The 20,369-nt window shown below is 40.8% G+C and overlaps 1 protein-coding gene across 7 annotated transcripts in view; it reads left to right on the top strand.

Annotated features, from left to right (window-relative positions):
• The window catches only part of ENPP2 (ectonucleotide pyrophosphatase/phosphodiesterase 2), a 71,607-nt gene that overhangs the window by 10,738 nt on the left and 40,500 nt on the right, over positions 1 to 20,369 (top strand). For 2 of the 7 annotated variants that reach the window (XM_079301804.1, XM_079301801.1), the window contains exons 2-8: positions 4,797 to 4,899; positions 10,672 to 10,827; positions 12,846 to 12,971; positions 15,004 to 15,064; positions 16,256 to 16,353; positions 17,373 to 17,452; positions 18,675 to 18,794. In XM_079301804.1, coding sequence (XP_079157930.1) covers positions 4,797 to 4,899; positions 10,672 to 10,827; positions 12,846 to 12,971; positions 15,004 to 15,064; positions 16,256 to 16,353; positions 17,373 to 17,452; positions 18,675 to 18,794 — 744 coding nt within the window. Of the gene's footprint in view, positions 1 to 3,979; positions 4,500 to 4,566; positions 4,700 to 4,796; positions 4,900 to 10,671; positions 10,828 to 12,845; positions 12,972 to 15,003; positions 15,065 to 16,255; positions 16,354 to 17,372; positions 17,453 to 18,674; positions 18,795 to 20,369 lie in introns of those variants that run through there. The other 5 variants (XM_079301802.1, XM_079301799.1, XM_079301798.1 and 2 more) reach the window with 5 other exon arrangements.

The following is a 20,369-nucleotide window of genomic DNA, read 5'->3' as shown; positions in this document are numbered from 1 at the left end:
AGCCTGGTTTGTGGCTCTCCCCAGGCTCATGGGGTAGCAGAGGGCATAGTGGTGCAGCTCCTTGGCAGTCAGGCCTTCTGAAGTTCCACCTGAATGTGAGGAAGAACTTATTTACTGTGAAAGTGATTGAGCACAGGAATAACCTGCCCAGTGAGGCTATAGTCTCCTTCTCTGGATATATTCACCATCCTTAGAAATGTACTCCAGGGAATCCTGTTTGATCAGGGAGGTTGGACTAAATGATCTCCAGTCGTCCATTCCAACTTTAACCATTCTCTGAGTCTGTAAAAAAAACATGGTTTAAATTCCTTTATACACAGGAATCAGCTCTACTTGATATGTTGTGCCTCTTTGGTTTTGTTAAGACTCAGGGTGTTGTCAAGTACTCAACTCTTCCAGTAGTCACTCTGGCTGCTGGAAGTTCATTTGGTTTCCCGGTGCTCATACCTGAGTACACTTGATGTGTACTATTTGAATTTCCAGAGTTTGTCAAAAGGTTTTGTTCCTTGAAATTGCTATTTTGTGCAATGCTCAATGTGACTGTTTTTCTTGGCCACAATTATCTGTGTTTTAGGAGGATGAGAACTCTGAGACACTATTGGGAATTCCTTTACCTTTCTGTCTTTCATGTTCCTGTCAATCCTACTAGTGGTTTTCACCTTGGTCCCCCAGTCACCAACTGCATCTAGCATCCAGTGCAAAGTTGACAAGAGTAGCTAAAAAGGCTTATTTTATTAGAGTCCATTCCATCCCCACCCTCTGACTCAGCCAGTACTTGATTTCTCTGTATTCCTTTTCTCATTAGTAAAACTCCTCAAGAAAAATGAGTTTTATATAAGACTGTAAGTATCTTGCTTAGATTAAGTTTATGCCTTTGATACCATTTTCAGCAGCATACTTCTGGAAAAATTGGTTATTCATTAGCTGCATGGGCTCCCTCCTCACTGGATTAAAAAACTGGCTGGATGGCTGGGCCCAGAGAGTGGTGACAACATTAAATCCAGTTGGTGTCCAGTCTACTAGGCTCCGTACTGGGGTCAGTTCTGTTTAATATCTTTAATGATGAGCTGGATAAGGGGATTGAGGGCACCCTCAGTCAGTTTGTTGCCCAGTAGAAAAGCACTTGAGAGTGCTGATGAGCAGTGGCTGAACATGAGCCAGAATGTGCTCAGGAGGTCAAGGTGGTCAATGGTATCCTGGCCTGGATCAGAAGCAGTGTGGCCAACAGGACAGTGACCTGGCACTGGGAAGGCTGCACCTTGAATCCTGGGTTCAGTTCTGGGCCCCTCACTTCAAAAAGGACATTGAGGATCTGGAGCATGTCCAGAGGAGGGAAACAGAGCTGGAGAAGGGTCTGGAGCACAAGTCTGATGAGGACAAACAGAGGGAGCTGGGGCTGTTTAGCCTGGAGGAAAGGAGTCTCAGGGAAAGCCTTACCACTCCTTACAACCGCCTGAAAGGAGGCTGGAGCCAGGTGGAGTTTGTTCTCTTCTTCCAAGTAATGTGTTACAGGATGAGACAACATGGCCTCAGGTTGTACCAAGGGAGGCTTAGACTGGAAATTAGGAAAAATTTCTTCACAGAAAATGCTGTCAAAATGCCCAGAGAAACTGGTGGAGTCACTATCCCTGGAGGTATTTAAAAGACATTTAGGTGTGGCACTTAGGGACGTGGTTTAGTGGTGGACACGGGGTTGGATTCAGTGATTTTAATGTTTTTTTCCAACCTAAACGATTCTGGGATTCTGTGACTCTGTGAATGTTTGTAACTGGAAATGTCACAGCACGAACGTCTCCTGTGAGGCGCCATCTGGTGTCTCATTGTAAGCTTTGCATCCCGAGTTAAATAATCAGTAAAATCATACAAGCCTGAAAAGCCAAAGGCCAATTTTTATGCACAAAACCTGAGGAAGAGACATTTCATATTCTGATGATCTTCTTAAAATTCCTTTTTAATGTGTTTCATTTAAGCCTTAAAACTTCCACTGAATTGTTGAATTATTGGGCCAGAAATACATTATTGCAGCTTTAGTTTTGTCTCTTTGGATTACTAACATGGCAATTAGTTGCTGAAAAAATTAGTTGCCACTGATCCCAACAGTGAAATTTTTCCTGAACAAAATCATTAGACCTTGTTCATGCTAATAAGTTCCTTTTGAATCTGTGGGATAGCTTCAGGCACAATCCTAGTCACAAAAAGAACATTGTGCATCTGTGTTCAGTTCAGAGCTACTGGAAAATGTGTCTTACATAAGACAGATGAAAAAGATTAGCAGTTTCAGAGTCATCATCTCTAGTTCTAAAAGACATTACAAAGAAGGTTAATTAATTTAATACACTTGTAACATGGACTAGGAAACATAAAATAAGCTCTTCCATTTATGTAAAATTGTGATATTTACAAGCTCCAGAGGTTTTATATGAATGGAAGAATGAAATATGTATGTTTAAATAGGTAGAAGTCATTCATAATGCTGCATTTTTTGGTTTTATTTGTTAAGGGTTTTTTTTTCCTGAATGGCCATTCTTAACACAGGTAGGAGCTTCCAAAAAAAAAAAAAAAAAAAAAAAGAAATTGAGCACCAATTGTGTGTTAGGAAGATATGCAGGAACAGCAAAGGCTCTGAAATAGAGAGCATCTCTGAGATTTCATGTATTGGTTTGGGCACACAAAATTGGCCACCCAGTTTGAAAAGTCCATTGTGTTTGGCCTGAGTCCCTTGGTAATCCCAAGGTCCTAGCCTGGGGGAGAGCTTGGGGCTGTTGATTCCTGTATTTTGCCTCTGAAATAATGAACTTCATTAGTTAAGATACATAGGCAACACTGTTGAGCAATTTTATTGTTGACACTTTAGGTTTCCCTTCTGCTGTGGTCAAACACTGCTGTACTTATGAGTATCTGAGGATAAGATTGTTTAGCCACAAGATATACTAGAGGCTAAGGATGAAGAATTTTATAGGAACAGCTAGTAAAACCTTTGATGATTACTTTTCTTTAGACCTCTATGCACAGATTTTTGCTAGAAAAATATTGCCTATATTGCCACCTATTTTTTTTTCCAGCTCAGCTAGTGATAAAGCGAACATTGGAAGATGGGTCTTGAATTCATAGTCTCAGTTTGTGCAAGGAAAAGGAATACAATGTCCTTGTGTAGGAATTTTCAAGCTAATTACATTGCCTTGAGCTTTGCAATGCAAAGTTGCAGCTGCACAATGGAGCCACTTTCGGTTAAGAAACTGCATAAAAAAGGATCAGGTCCTAGCAAAGGCTGGCAGGCTGACACTTGGGCAGCAAAGAGAAGGGAATTTTAGACTCTGTCCCGTAAAGCTACACGGTGGAGGAGTTATTTCTGCAGGTAAAAGTTACCTCTAAACAAAGTTCAAAATTGTATGTGTTTAATATTGCAAAATATTTTAAAGAAAACTGCACTGTGTCTTTCAATGCCAGTATAGAATTTGGGACAGGTCCCAAGGGAAGCTCAGTCCATCTGAGGGCTTACAAACCTTGACTCTGTCCCTTTAAATGTAATTGTTAGTAAACACTTTCATGAAAGAAGCTTTCATCAGAGGAAAAAAAAAAAAAGTGGCAAACTACAGTGGTAAATAATTTGCCTTGGCAAATAATATTTAAGCCACTGATTTGAACCGTAATTCTGTTCAGCATTATCATTTGCTTTGTAAATAAAAGTGCTTATCCAAACAGCCAAGCTTTCTGTTCTTGATGAAAATGGGGAAATGTGGAGCAGAGGGAACGTGTCACTTCCCTTCCTTTCTGGAAGTCGGAGGTTTCCAGCTATTCAGATGAAACTGTTCGTGTTTCCATCGATACGAGCCTTGCCCTGCCTTGCCGGGAGAACGCAGTTGAAAAATGCCGCCGTGCCCCCGCTCCCAAGGTGTCTCCAGAGGCCTCCGCAGCCCAGCGCGGAACGCGGGGAGCCCTCGGAGAGGAGCCGGGCGCTGCCGGAGCCGCCGGCCGAGCCAGGGCAGCGCCCCGGCTCCCACACCTGACTCCGGCCCGGCTCTTTCGGGGCTGCCAGCGGGAGATCTGCATCTCGCAGCCCGCAGCGAGCTTCCCCCGCTTCTTCTCTGAGCCAGATGGAGACGCATTTGGTTTCTCTTTTAAGCATGTTACTTTTGTGAAGAGAATAAAAAGAGCAGGAACAGCTCTTGGCCGCAGCGGCACAAGCCAGCCCTGCTCTGCCAGAGGAAACCACATAAAAGCGCGCGGGTGTGCGTCTGGGGGGAGGGCGCAGCGAGCGATGATGCCTGGAGCTTCTTGCACTCGGAGCTGCGATTTGTGAGTGAAACATGATGAAATCACCCCCTGGACAAATCACACGAGCCTGTCAACCTCACCAGGTGGGATTACTCGTAGCTAATAGCCTCAACTCCCCGAGCAAACAGAGCTCTGCGCTCACTATAAAAAAAGGCGACGGTGCGGCGCAGGCTTTTCAAGAATTCCCTGGTATGGCTAAGCAGGGCTGCGTCCACTCGCACCAGGTAGGGGAGGAGAGGAGCGTGTTTGCTTTTAGAGGAGGAGTAGCCCGTCTCTCCTGAATAAGTTCCTACAAAAAGGAGCGTTTCAGCTTCAGAAAGAGATGTTTTATTCATAAACCCCTTCTGGTTTGTGTTACTCTCCACCGGTGACGCTGTCAGCTACTGCTCCAGTGATGGGAACTGCAGTGCTGGGGAGCTCCAATGTACTGAGGACCATCTCTGTCCTTTATGCATAATGCTCTTAGTGCAAAAGTCCTGCTTCTTGCACAGTTTACTTACTTTGCTGTTTTACTTTTGCAGGTTATATCCTTATTTGCTTTTGCCTTTGGAGTAAATGTCTGCATGGGATTTACAACAAATCGGTTTAGGAGATCTGAAGAATGGGATGAGGGCCCTGTTTCAGGTACAGTAACAGACATAAATTGTGCATCACCATATACCCTTATGTTATAGATTGTGGTTAGAAACCGTTCCTACTCTGTAACAGTAGTTTGCTTGTTCCTTTTCCCTCTAGGATATAGAGAAGAATAAATAACTCACTGAGCCTGAGTCAGTTGACCTTTGGGACTCACCTATAGGTCTCCTATTTACTTAAACTTTTGCTCTGTGTGCATGTGACTATGGAAAATGTAGCTTATTCTAGGACTGAGCACTGTCAGTTTCACAGAGACTGGTCTCATCAGCTCCTGAAGTGTTTGCAGTGTTTTGTACCCTGCATGGCTTCCTCCTAGTGCTAAGAGAAACTCCCTGATGGCTTTAAGGGTGGTGGGTTTATTTTGGTAGCTATTGAAGCGGTTTCTAGAAACTTGATTAATGCTTTCAAGAGGCACTGGTGAGAAAAGCTTTTGGGATTTCTGTGGCTCCTGAGGTCATGCTGGTTTGTGAACAGTAGACGGCAGACATCTGACGGCGGAGAGGGTTGGGAGAGGAGAGCAGGTGTTCGTGCAGATGTGCTGTCACCGAATCCTCTGCTTTTCTTATGCCTTCTACATTTTTTCTTTGGAAGACAGCAAGAACATACCACAGGAGGAACTGTTATTTATGTTGTGGGGCAGTATAGGGTTCTGTGAGCTCAAGCATAGTCCAAATGGAAAAATGTATAAACCAGACAACTCGTCTTTTTTTATTCAAGAAAAGGCAGGCTTGAGTTGTGTGTCTGTTCCTTTGGCAGGAGAAAGGAAACTTGTGGTCATTGACTTAGAGCTGGTTAACGTAACTGAAGTGAAAGGGTTTCATTTGCAATGCCCATCTGTAATGATAGCCTGTGAATTTTAATTATAAAATTGTTTGCTGTGGACAGAGTTTGATGTGCTCCTGGTAATGTATCTGTGTCCTCCTGTCCTCCCTCTTTGAGGAATTGGTGTCTAAGCACAGCCACTATCAGGGCTGCTGGTCACTGAGTAGAGACATTTTAGGTAATTGAGAAGGTAGTGGCTGTTGTTATTGATCTTTATAGCAGTAAAATAAAAATTACTTGAAAAATCATTTTTATGAAGTCTTCTGGGATGTTAGCTGTAGAACAGATGTGTAATGTGTGTAATAGGGATGGGAAGAATTTGCATTTCAAGTGTTCAGTGCCAGAGTGCCAGTTGCTTTGCTTTCGCTGGTGACTGTCAGGGCAGGGCTCAGCTGGTTTTTACCAAAGATCCAGAGGTCTGATATTGGGGTCCCATTTCAGCTGATCAGTGCCAGCTCTGCTGAGCCAGCCAGCACTGTTCAACACCTCCAGGGCTGGGAAAAGTAACTGTGGGCTCCTTCCAATAGCAGGAGGATTAGCTCAGCATTCCAGAAAAGTAGGAAGAAACACAGGATCTCTTGAAAAGGGCAGGAGATGGGGTACTTTTGTCAATCTATTGAAAATTGGCTTGCATGTGGTATTGACTCAGCACCTGGCATTGAAGTAGTCCAGTCAAGGGTGCAACAATGAGACAAAAGTAATGGAGGATTTTGTCCATTCTGTATTTATGTACCTTGGTTAGTTTGGTTGCAGGAGGAAAAAAAATGATAGCAAAGCATAAGGGAGTATAGCTACAGTAAAGTATAGACAGTAAAAAATTACTCTGGAGATGTGTGGGGTTTTTAGCAAACTGAAAACACTGTGATCAAAGAACCTTAGTCACTCTTAATTGTATGATTTCTAATTATACTTTATTAGAAGAACAGTCCAACGAAATATCCAGAAAAAAAAATTGGTATAAATTCTTTTTCAACTTCACTATTCTTTAGCTTATCTGCCCCCAAGTGTCCTGATGTTGAGAATTAATTATTTTATATTTTCAAAACAGTTTCTTTACCAATCATTATTGTAGAAATCAATTTGTTATTTCTCCAGAGGAAGGCCATGATTGTAAGAAAATTTCTGTTTTCATCTAGCATAGAACTCTTTTGTGAGCAAAAAACATAATTTTTTTCCCTAGTGCCTTGCAAATGCATGGCAAAGTGTCACCACAGCTAAAACACTCCTTCTTGTTCTCTTTTTCTGGTGTGCAGACATACAGGTGTATGTCTTTATACACTTGAGATGTTGAATATTTGTACCCAACAAATTATTTAATTGAAGTAAATTTTTTACTCAAAATTATAAGAGACAGTAGAGAACCAAAGCTCATATCTTTCCATAGCTTTGCCTTTGTAAGTTACTTGCTTTATGAATTTCCTAGCCATCTTTTTTAAGCACTTTCAGGGAAAATGGCCTTAATAATCTCTTGAAGCATGGTTCTTGATCACAGTAGGATGCCTTAATGCTTTGGGTGAAGAAACACTGTAGATTTTCTATCTCTTCTCACAGTAGTTTTAAGCATACCATTAAAAATGGAGTCATGCTTTTCTTCTGTTGGAATACTTATATTTTTTCCCTTATCTAACTTTGCATTTAGATTTAACTCATTGCAAAAATGAAAAGCAACTTCATAATAGGAGTGTCATCTAGCAGAACTAGAACTCCAGATGTTTTGTTTAAGTATTCTGTTGTTTCATGTAGGTTCCATATGGTATCCAAAATAGCAATTTTTTTACTAAAATGACACTTTAAGCATGTCTGTATTGTGTAGCCCTGTTTTAAACACTATTACAAATAAATGGATTTTATTATTTTTAAACCTTGTTATCAGACAGCATCAAAATAAATAGTTCAATATGTCACTTTCTAAGATAAATATGACACCTCCAAAATGGAAATATAACAACTTCCTTGAACTGAATCACAAAGGCACTATTGCCCTATTTAGCTTTGCTCTCTAATCTATGACACAGAAGATAATTAGATGTGTTTTGAACTTAGTGTCAATAAAAGGAAGGTATGGAAAACAATGTGAAAAGTTTTTTCTATGAAATAAAGAGAGAAGGACCTTCAGGCTAAGGTCCCATTACTTGCTGCACCATCTGACTGCAGGAGCTCTGGAGGGATGCAGTAAATTTGAAAATGATTTTAAACTGTCTAAGTTTGTTCTGTACAGAGTTTTCTGTTAATTTTAAAGTGCTCACTAGGGAGAGAGCTCCTGTTGATATATTTTCAAACTATTTTGCAAGTGCTAGTACCTGTGCTTGGCATTGTGCACGACCTGAAAATCATGGGCTGGCTGCAAAGGCGAGGTCAAGCATGAGAAACAAAGAAATGATCTTAATGTACTTGGAGAAATTTAGCAGGTTCTTTTTTGTGCTGTGATATGAAAGTGTCCTACATTGACTCAGGACATGTGACTTGAATTTACTAAGTGATTTGGAATAATTCACTGCATCACTAATGAAGTAGTTGTCAAGAGATGTGAAAAATTGGACAAGGTAGGTGGGCTAAATCTTTCTTACTTGAAGTGGAAATCCTACTTGCAGTTATGGAAGATGGAGCTAGCAGGGATGTTGATCAGCCATGTTGACCTCCATATCCCAAGACCTGGTCAGTTGTTGCAGAAGTGCTTCTGACAGATCTTTGCCTAGCCCTTCTTCAAAATCTTCAAGCTCTGAGATTGCACATCTTATATGGGCAGTTTGTTCAGGTAGTTTCCTGGTATAAGTGAGCTTTTCTTTACAGCAGGTAGACATTCCTTGAGGTGAAGTTAGCTGTTTCTTACGTAATCTGCAGTCAGATTTACACCTTCTCTTTCCTAAACACATGTTGATGTGTTGGGTTGGGTTTTTTTGGCCTTCTGGAAACATTTCCCACTCAGCCCTTTGAAATGAAAAGGGTAATGCTCAGGGTAAGGTTTATATGCTGGTATGTAATACCTTCAAGTTTCTAATACCTTTAATTTGCAGCTTACTGGATCTGATTACATATTACCTAGTTTCCAAAAGAGGAAGAAGTGGAAGAGGTTAAATAACATGAAAATAGTTTTTGGTAATAGATTTTCAGATGCATTTGATAATAAGCAGCTGTCATCAAAAATAAGGACCTCAGCTTCGTAACTCTGAAATTTTGAGTGTTAAGATGATTTGAAACACTTTTCATGTGATTAATTTCTAGTGTAGCTTTGTGACCTATTTATGTAAGCAAAGAAAACACTGATCTGTGTATTGCCAGCATAGATGCACAATCTTTATCTCCTTAGAGTTTCAGATGGCCAAAATACTAATGGCTCACTAAGAGCATGCTTGCAGGGTATGTACTATAGAGTGAAACTTCACAGTGTGTATGATGTTACTCACCCTGAGCACCGCTGACCTGATTGAAATAAAACCCCACAAAAACAGAAAGATGGAGTTGTCTGCTGCTACCCTTTCCAGCAGTTATATGAGTGTGCCTTGACACTGCCATGAGCCACAACTGCAACCATTGTACATTTGGGGTTCTTAACTATGATCTTGCTGTAGCACTGATTTTCTGACAGGTTTACTCACTGGAATGGTTTGTGCTGGTGTCCAGTCAGTGCCACTCCAAGGGAGGTGGTGGAGCAGTGGTGCTTGGGATGAGAGCTGGTGAGACATCAGCTGCTACAATGTCACTCCAAACTCGCCCGGCATCATTTTTTCCATCCATTCTCACAGTGTTGAATTAATGTCATTTTATATGGGAAGAGATTTTCCTTCAGTTTATGTGTAAACTAAATTCTCAGCTACGTGAAAGTGTAGGGGGAAAAATACATAAGAAAATATCAGAGCAACTATTTCCCAAAAGTGCCATTGCGTCAGTCCTCTAAAAATCATACTGATAATCGTGGTGAGGTTTGCCAAACCCAGAACCAAACCATGGCCTGAAAGAAAACAGAACACAAGACAATTAAAAATACTTAATTTTAATAGGTCTCTCAAGGAACAAAAGGCATTGTGAAATTTTCCTTGGAACACCTTTGTATTTAAAGGATAACATACATTCCTTTATTTCATAAAATGCAATTAACCCTAGAGAACAGCACTCAGTTTTCCTGCTTCATATAAGCTGCTATGTAGGATTCTCCTACAATAAATACTTGTAAAGTATGTAAAGTGTATAAAATAGTAAGTTTTGAGAAAAGAGCACACATATATCCGCTTTGACATTAAGGGCCCTTACTAATAAATAGATTATTGAAGTCTGATACATTATTCATGGTTTGCAGACTGGCAGTCCTCCATTTACTTGTACAGATAATAATTACTGATTTCTTAAATACTTCTGTATTTTTAAAGTTTTTTTATAATTTGGTGCCCTGCAGAAGCCCATCAAAAAGCCTTGCTTTATTTCTCCATTAATTTATAGAACATTTTAACATTTTCTTTCATGCTTCACATTGATTTGACACCTTCCAGTGTAGCAAACCAAGTCCTGCTGTCTGCACTTAGATTAATTGGAGTCCTTTCCTATGTAAACTGCCCAGCCAGCCATGAAAATGTCACTTGGTTTCTGAAAACAAAGGCCTGCTTCTGTGGAATAGCTGCAGCTCCTGGAATGGGGCCTTGGAGACTTCAATATATTTCTGCTAATGATCTCTTGATTGTTACAGAGGTAAAGCCAGGGCTGTTTCTTTGCAGGATGTTATCACAGCATGCTGCTTCCTTTTTTTTTCCCCCCCAAAAAGAACAACCTTTTTAAAATTTGTTCTTTTTTTGTTTTGTTTCTTCAAGCAAGTCTCCTGCTCTCCCTGCTCCCTTCCCTTTCCCAGAGCAAGAGTCCAAGGTCTTGCTCATTCGAGTGGCTCAGGGCTGAGCTGCCTGTCCCATCGCTGCCAGCCTGATGGATGTTGCCATTTCTTGTTCCACACAGTCCTGTCAGATTCCCCCTGGATCAATACCTCTGGCTCCTGCAAAAACAGATGCTTTGAGCTTCAAGAGGCAGAGCCTCCTGGCTGCCGCTGTGACAACCTGTGCAAGAGCTACAACAGCTGCTGCTTCGACTTTGATGAGCTGTGCTTAAAGACAGGTATGGTGGGTCTCCTGTCCTGCACTGCCAGGTGCTGCTGACACCTGAGTTCTACCACTGGTTAGGACCTGCTTGATAAACCAGTGCTCTCCTTGGCATAACCAGCATCTCCTCCTCACCTTGCCCTGGCCAGGCAGGCTCAGCCCAGCCCAAAATGCAGCCCATGTTTCCTTGCAAGGAGCAGTAGAACTGTGCACTTATCGCTCCTGACTGCAGGGGCAGAAAAAGCAGGGCACTCTTCATACCACATAGAAAAGCAGATCTTCTGACACTAAGTTAAAAGCAATAATCAGTGTTCAGGCACCAGTCTGGCCTCTAGTTTGCAATCAAAAGCCATAGTAAAAACTGGGCATTAGCCACTTCTTGTCAGCCATGCATTTTCATCCCAATTGATAACTTAATATTGGAGCAATTCAGTCCCACATGATAGGGTGCCTTGGAAGCTGGGGTCATTGAGGGGGTGTGGGTCTTTTTGGAGCAGGGGACAGCCAGGGCTTGTTACCCATGCTCCAGACCCTGATTTCCAGGTGTTAGGATGCATATTACTGCACTGGTAGAAACACTTGACTTCAATTCATTGGACCCTGGGGGACGGAAATATAGCATTAGGTTCACTTTCTTTTTTAGGCTTTTTTTTTTTTTCCATGAGTCATAGGTAAGGAGAACTTCAAAGAGAGACATGAATTATATTTTACTTCTTAGCATAGTGCATTTAAATTATTAGTTGTACCCATCTCATTCAGTGTTTGCACAGTGGTCAGAGTTGACACAGGTGCCCTTTATTTTTGCCATTGAAATATTTCTTGCTTTATTGAAGTATTACACTTACTAAGCAGCCAGAAGAAAGGTGCAGTGATTAAAAATATCATTGCCCATGGATGTGCCGTGCTTGGAAGTTCTGACTTCTTCAGTTCTGTTTGTGATTATATAATTTTTATAGATTGATAAAAAAAAAAAGAGTGAGCTAATCTAGTATGAAAAACAAGTTTGGTTCCAGGCCAGCCAAAAATTTCTGAATTTTAGGCTGATGCTATTCCACCCCTGCTGTAAATGGCTGCAGAATGAGAGGCTCTTTTTGAAGACTTTCAGAATGATGTCTGCTACTGAAGGGCAGAATTTCAGTTCCTCACCCTCCTGTCCACAGCAGACACATAGGTTGACATATGCATGTGGATATCTGTATAGCCCCTGGGGCTGTTGTGCTAAGGGTCATATACTCCCACAGTCGTTTATTCAGGCAATTATCACATGTGTGATTTGTAAATATAACATGGAAATAAGCCCCAAATAAAGCAGAAAATGGGACAAGACGTTGCTCTGATGTGTGGTTTTTTACTGAGTGCATGTGGTCTAAAGTGACTTTAATAGTTTATTAGGTGGACCTTATTGTGGAAAAGCACATGTTCAGAACCATAGGCCCTGCTCCAAAGCAACGTATTAACCTTGAGAGAGCACCTAACTTAGGCCAGATCTCAAAGTCATTTGCAAGATAAGAAAAGATGGAGCTTTCAGCAGTCATGCCATGCTTTTCCTTGAAGAACAGCTCGGTTTTTTGTATCTTTGAGGTTTCTACTGCATCTGCACTATGAGTGAGGAGATGATGGAGTAAGGCATCACTTTGCATCGATACAGTCTTTTTTCTGCTTTCTTAATTTCTAAGGATTTCACAGGGGACTATAGTAGTTGTGAGGAAAAGCAAAGATTACCCAAGAAACACCAGAATTCTTAGTTTGTGCTTTAGGTTCCACCATTTATTTATGAAGATCCTTTTATGTCTTTTCCTTTGCACGCTTTTTCTGGCACTCAGATTGTACAAAGCCTGGAATACAGAACCTGAAGGTAGCAAAAATACACCTGTTTGTGGAGGAGCCCTCCCTCACTTGCAAGTGACAATGGTCCTTTTCCTTTCGTTCTGGTTGACATACATACTTTGACTAGAGTGTTTTCATTGTAGATGAATGAATAGTTTTTGTTTTCATTACAGTCTCTCATTCTTGCTTATATTGTGAATATTTTAGCTCGGGGCTGGGAGTGTACCAAAGATCGCTGTGGAGAAACCAGGAATGATGACAATGCTTGTCACTGCTCTGAAGACTGCTTAAGTAGGGGAGATTGTTGTACTAATTACCAAGTCATTTGCAAAGGTACGTCTTTGGTCTTTCTACTTCTTATCTCACCAAACCCAATAGAAGGCAAGGTAAAGAGTTTTCATCTGAAAGAGGAATTCTCCTTGTTTTGCTTAGATTTTTTTTTTTTTTTAGAAGGTGGGGAAAGTGGGGGATCGCATTTGCAATTTTCTGGGCACTAGCAGAGCTAAATAGTATGTTGAAGGATGTTATCTTTGCCTGTAGAGATAATGGTAGAAGGACAAGAAGTAGGGGTGGATGAAGAAGAGTTTAAAGCAAGGCTCTAAAGAGTTCAGACACATTTGTCTGCATCACAGGGAGTGCAGGGATATCTAATGATCTCAGAAGGAACGGAGCATTCCTAGATACGTTATCTCTGTCCCAAAGAACTCTTTCCACCCCCACCACAAAAGCTCCTGCTCAAACTGCTTGGCAGAATACCTGTAGGCTTTGTTTCTTGTGGAAAAGGAGTTGCAGGAATCCAAGGGCTATTACTCACAGGTGGGAGGTGTGGGTTTCAGATGACCATGACACACCCCGGCTGCAGAACAGCCCGCGCTGCTTGGCGGGTGGATGAGCTTCGAACACTTGATTTTCATCCACTGCTCTGCTCATTTAGAGTGTATCCTGCCTAGGATACTGTCTAGTGTGTCTACCATTCACAGCAGGTCTTCTGATCCTTGGTAATACGCTCAACAGGTTTTTGCTTTTGTATCTCACCTGGTTCTTAGATTTTTTCATTTGTTAAATTTACTGGGGCAAAGGTAACAGTTTGAAATTGTTTCGCCATTTTGGATAAATGCATACATTGACAAAATTATAATAGTCCAGATCTATCCATACACTGAAAATTGGCCTTTTTGTTTACTTGGGTTTTGCTGTTGGGAATCCAAATGAAATATGTATTTTCCAACAAATCCCTGTAGATTGTCCTTCCCCTTCCCAAGGAAACCAGAAGCTGAGACCACTTAAATACTAGTATGGTTTCTAGTTCCTGCCTTTTTTGGGAGCTTCCTCTCACAAGAATCAAGACAGAGGAATTTGTATGTCTTCAAGTTTTATGTACATAATTTTTGTTTAATTGGGTAATAGCAAACTATCTCAATGACCCTGGAAATCTGACAGGACTAAGCTTTATGTGAAAACAGTGCTTCCTCTTTATTCCTTCCTTTGCCTGTCTGGGGATAGTATGTTGTTTGGGTCTTTTTTCCCCCTTGGAAATTGTCCCTCCACCTCCTGTCATGGTCAGTAGGAATTGCTGCAGCACATGTTTCCCGCAGGTTTTTTTCAATGATGTTTCTTGCTTTGTTCTTTTAATTGAATTTAATTTCCTTTAATAGTCCCAGATTCAGGAAGTAGGCTGTTAGCTAATAAATTGGGGTTTTTTAATTGACCTGTAAAAGTGCAAGTCATGAGCCACTCTATAGACAGCATTCAGCAGTGAAAACATTAAGAAAATAGTTGATTACATAAAGTAATTTTAACTAATCTAGCTCTGAAAGAGTATTCAATGCTTTTTTTAGCAGGAGTCTCACCTGATCCATGAGCTGATCACCTCTCTAAAACAGCTGGAAACTATTTAGAGATGTTTTTCTTCCCCAGAATGAATTTTGTTTTGGGCCTTTAGCCAGCTGAATCAGCTCTTCTAGGCATCAGAACTGATGGGAGGAGGGTGGGAATTCACAGCCAGAAGCAGCACTACCTGTTTATGACAGATCAAAAATAAAAAAAATTAAAATAGATGACCATGACCACTCTGTCTCAAGCATTACCACTGTCTCCTGCGGTCAAAAGGACACTTTTAACTCCAGCTCTAAGAGCTGCTTGTAGAAGTGCTAGTTTGGATATTTTTGTAGAATAGAATATAACCAGATCACTTGTTCAGCTTTGTGAAAAGACATTCTCATTATTCATGAGAAGCCTGAAAAGTCAGTCCATTAACTGGAGCTAGACTTTATTTTTTAATATATATTTTCTGTAAAACGTGTAGCTGTATCCACAGATTTTGTATTTTTTGTTTTTTGAAACTCCAATGTGACTTTTCTGGTAGGAGAAACTCACTGGGTGGATGATGACTGTGAAGAGATAAAGGCTCCTGAATGTCCAGCAGGGTAAGTGTTTTGCTTGCACCTGGAAAGGCAAATGCAGCAAAGCCACTGGTCGGCAGGCCTTGGACCTCTGCCTACCACATTTCTGCACTGGCTCTGTCATGCAGGCTGAATGACTGTGGGTTGGATGCTTTCCTGGGCTTCACCATTTGTACAGTTAGGCTCATAATATTGTCATGCATTAGCCTTTGAGCTGCTGGGTGAGTAGTGGTGGATGATATTTGGGTTTGAACTCTTGGTCTTCAATGACCTGCTTCTGGGTTTGTCTGCTTCTCTTACATGCATAGGGAAGGCAGCCAGACTCCTCTGAAGTCAGTGGAAAGGCCTAGGTTGTTCTGCTTTCAGTAAAATTCAGGTTAAGCCATATGTGAATACAGTTCAGCAATTTTGTTTTTTAGATGGAATTTTGTCCTTTTAGCATTACATTCTTAAATGAAAGGATTTCTAAACTGCAATGGGGTACAGGCTTGACTTAGTGAGGAATTTGAGCACATGAGTAACATGGAGGAAGTAAGTAACTTCTGAAACCATTTGTCTAACTATTATCCCTAAAGGTAAGATCTGCTTGGGTGCTGTGTTAGGCTGCAGCTCAGCCTGTGCTGTTAGGAGGATAATTTGGAGATGTTTCTCCCAGTGACAGTGACAGCTGCTAACCCCTGCAGCAGGTGACATTAAAAACCCAGGTTTGTCCATCCATGGCATGTATCTGCCTGCTTGGACTTGACTTTCAGTAGGAGTAGTAAATTCAAAAAGTAATAAAGTGACATGAAACACTGTCATCTTTAGTATGCTAGAATGAACTGTGCCTCACAGAGCATGCTCCAAATGCCCCACGGACTTCTGTTGGAGAAAAAAAAGACTGTCATGAGACATGTGGCTTTTGACTAGAGATTGTGTGCTGAGCTGGATACTTGTGCATGGTAAATTTCCTTCTCCATCTCCTATGAGCACTTGCCTTTATGGGTTATATGTTTTTAGCTGCTAGGGGAAGATGTCTTTTTTATATTGGATATCAGCCCTTTCACTGACTGAGTGAACACTGGCTGTTGCTAAATGTAAGGATTATCAGTTTCTCTAGGTCTGTTAAGTATGTAAAAGACTATAGGTATATAGTTTATACAGTAACTGAACTTCTGGATTTCCTGGAAAAAAATTTGAAATGCTGCTTTATATTCCTGCTGCTTTTGCCTTTAGATTTGTTCGTCCTCCTTTGATCATCTTTTCTGTTGATGGTTTCCGTGCATCATATATGAAGAAAGGGAGCAAGGTCATGCCCAATATTGAAAAACTGAGTGAGTAAATCTATTTTCTGTCAATAAAGAAAGACAGTTTCTTGCAGCTGAACTGCTTTCATTGTTTCATTGAGTAACAGAAGGGTCAGCATGGAGATGAAATGGCAGAACTCACCTTTAAATTAGGTGCTATCAACTGGTGACTTGAAAGCACCCTGAATAATGCAGCACACAGACGCTGCTTTGGGAAATGCTGCTCAGAATCAGCAACCTTCATATAGTTTTGTCAGCAAAGAAATTCATCTTTAGTACATGATACATATCGTGCATGCTTACAGGCTAGTTGGGAGGTGCCCAGGAAATTTCCCACTTGATTCAGAAAAGTCAGAGATGTGGATAAGTGGCTGCAGAAGCTGTACTTGGATGCCTGGTAACTGGCTGAAAACATGCCCTGCACTCACCTTCCTGGGAATGGGCATCCATTGGGTTTATGGAGGACTGGGTGCACTGCATATTTGAGCCTCTCTGTATTGCATGGTGTTTGTGTGTGCCTATACCCTTGAAAGGTGCTGGGTTTTTTTCCCCTGTGTGTGTGCTGGCCCTCATATTTCTGTAGCCAACTATGGCTGGGTTCAATGATCTTGAAAGTCTTTTCTAGCCTAAGTGATTCTATGATGGGGGAGCTGAGGCCACAAAGCCCAGTGTGAAACTGCAGCTTTGGTGTATTTATTATTTAAAATAAACCTGTGTTTTTTCATGTTGTTTTACTTAACAAGAGACTTCCAATGGCTTTGGATGGAGACTAGCTCAGGAAAAAAAAACAGTCTATGGGAATATAGCTGGTTCTGTATCATCTGGATGCATTATTTCAGTTGTTAGTTGTAAAGTACAAAGTGTGCATGAGTAGATTTACTACTGCCCTTACTGCTGACTCCTGTTAAGCTGCAGAAAGTTCACTTAAATTAGTTAAAATTTAACTAGTTTCTGCATAATTTTGAGTCACAGAAATTACTTTCTCTGGTTTTTGTTTTCCATGTCAAAGAGCTTTGCTTCCTCATGTTTGCATTTGATTTTTTCAGGATCTTGTGGAACACATTCTCCTTACATGCGACCTGTTTACCCTACAAAAACATTCCCCAACTTGTACACTCTTGCTACTGTAAGTCCCTGGGAAGGATTTTTTCATGATAAAATGTTGCACTGGAGTAGGAATGTGTGTTATGGGAAGCAAGATTTAAAAAAAAATAATATATATATGTGTTATATATATAACTGCTTCATTATCCATCCTTTTTGGTATTTATTTATGTTCAGTATTTTCTTCATTTTGAAGAAAAGTATTTAAGTATTTTCTTTTATTTTGAAGTGGTGAAATGGATTGTATCTCACCATTATACGCTGCCACAGCTTTCCTATGCTTTTTTCATGCCTGCTTTTTCAGTTATTTGTACTGCTGCATAATTACAGGTCAAAGTTTTCCAAAGGGGGGGAAAAACCACCCCTGAAATGCTGCCCTGAATACAAGCAGCAGTTGTTTCTGTGCTGGAGCAGCCCGAGTCAGAGGGGCAGTGTGCAGCTCTGGGGGTGTCTGGAGGCTGCGTTGGCCCTGCAGTGAGAGGAGCTATCGCTGTGCTGCGGTGGCAGGGCTGGCAGCCAGGCTGTCCCCACCTGTGTGACACTGATACTGCTTCCAGAGCTGCCATGAGCAACTCTCCACCTGCAACTGCAATTTATTCCCCTCTTATTTATTTATTTATTTATTTGGGTGCAGCCACTGCACAAATGTTTAAATGGATCAGACGGGAGCATATGGAGAAAGAATAGGTTGGGAGGGGAGAGGGCCCAGAGAAAGGAATTTTCTGCTCTTTTCCCTGAATTACTTTTAATGCAGGAGAAATTGTGATATAAAGCTATGGCTTTGGGTGACCTGCCTCTATTTTTTTCTTGGAAATAACTTATCTAACAGAAGCAAGCACTCATGAATTCAAAATAGAAATACTAAGTGTTGCTCTTGCAACCAGAAATGAATTACTGTGTCCAGAAAGGGCATTCATGAAGAGGAACTGAAAGTACAAATCGATCTTCTTTTCATACATTTATGCTTTTTCTTTGATGACCTCAAACTAATTTTTAAATTGTGAAAAACTTAAAAGTATTGAGTAACAGGAGTTTTTATGATTTTTAGCACAATTCAATCACCTCTTACTGCTTTCATTACTACAGCCAGATTTAAATGTACTTATCTGAAAGTAAAAATCTTTTCTGTTATGTAGTTACAAAGATACTTATTTTAAAATAATTTAGTAATATTTGCAGATAGCTATGAAGCACTGCATTTGTGTGCATTAGGGTTTTACTAATTAATCTACTTCTGCACAAAGGGACTCTATCCTGAATCACATGGGATTGTTGGCAATTCGATGTATGACCCAGTGTTTGATGCCAGCTTCAGTCTTCGAGGGCGAGAGAAATTCAATCACAGATGGTGGGGAGGTCAACCAGTAAGTTTCAAATTCCCTCCTACTTCTTTCTTCCTCCCTCTTCTCCCCTCCCCCTGTGCTGTGGAACTTAGCCAATAATAATAATTAAAAAAAACATATGTGAACAATTTGTACCTAATCCCTACCCCCTGCCCCACTGGCTGGCCCTCTGTCTATCAGTTTAATGTAATGTTTTGAGTTGGCTTTTGCTTTTCAGAATAATAAATCCATTGACTATGGAAAGGTGCTTGCACTGATAAGTATAAATTAGACGCAGCTAGGATAAAACCCTCACTTGAGTCAGCAGTGTAACACTGTAATTTTGTTACTACAGCATAATGTTTCCTTTTCATTATGGGTTTCTCAGGTTTTTGTCCTAGTAACGTTTTTGAGCAGTTTTAGTATAAATATTTTGTCAGCATAGCATGGCATAATTTCATAATTATTAGTTAAGTCCACAAGTAATCACTGTTTTAATACCTGATTTACTGCAGAGGCTGTGGAAACTTGAGAATTAATTTCTGCCTTGAGCACAGCAGCAGAGGCTGAACTATGTCCAGTCTCTTAGATTAATGTTGGACTTAGTTTGTCTAGCTCTGAACCTTAATTCTGGGCAAGGAAATGGAGTCCTTCCAAGTATTCTGTGTTACTACATCTAAGAGAGTCCCTGTGCTTCTTCTGCACTTTCCCCTATTAGTGCATGCTATGGTGACTTGTTTTGACAACAAAAGTAAAAACAGTAAATTTTAAGTGCAGGAAGCCAAGGTGCATGCACATTTCTTTGCACTGATTGCTTAGGGAACTATGGTTTAAATGCTCTCTGGTGAATTATCCTTACAAAAGGGCGAGATTAATTCAGTGATTAAAAGAGGACATTGGAAAGGGTTGGGGAACACCATAATCTGTCATTTCAGTTTGCTAAACTGATCCATATCATCCCCCAAATCTCTTAAGACACAAATATCCCAGGAAGCTAAAGGGAGTTACTAAGACAGTTGTAGGCTTAGCAAGTGTGTGTATTGTCTGCATGTCATTTACTCTGCAACAAATGTGAGACAAGGCAATTTAAAGCTGCAGGCAGATGTGTGACAGGCAGCTGTGTCTGGCTGTAGCTGAGCCAGAATGAGGTATTTGTGCTGTTGTAAAATGTCAGTGAGTGTAGACTCTTCCTTGACTAACTATGACCTGGGTTAGGTTTTGGCATGGGTAGTGAGGAGAAGAGAGCATGAGGAACATACCTATTATCTTTCCACATGGAAGCAAAGAATCAGGATCAAAACTAGGAGCAGTGAAAGAGCAATAGTGTGCAGCCTCTTTATCTCAGTTAGAGCCAGAGCCACACAGTTAAAACCTGCTCCAGTCTGCTGGAGTCGAGCAGCTCATAGATAATCTTGTGGCACAACTGCTATGTGACAACTCATTAAGCAGCTGAAATTTAATTTTGCATTACAAATTTATTTCTGCATCTTACCTAATTATGGTTAGGTAGGAGGTAATGGAGAACTAATTGTTGGGGCTTGTACAAATATCTCTGCTTTTAAACTATAATATTTTAGAAACAAGATGTAAGTCTACCGATACTTCACCTGCTGTGTT

This window comes from Erithacus rubecula, assembly GCF_903797595.1.
Source record: "Erithacus rubecula genome assembly, chromosome: 3".
Lineage (NCBI taxonomy): Eukaryota > Metazoa > Chordata > Aves > Passeriformes > Muscicapidae > Erithacus > Erithacus rubecula.
The sequence above is the reverse complement of the archived record's forward strand: the minus strand, read 5'-3'. Positions and strand labels throughout refer to the sequence as shown.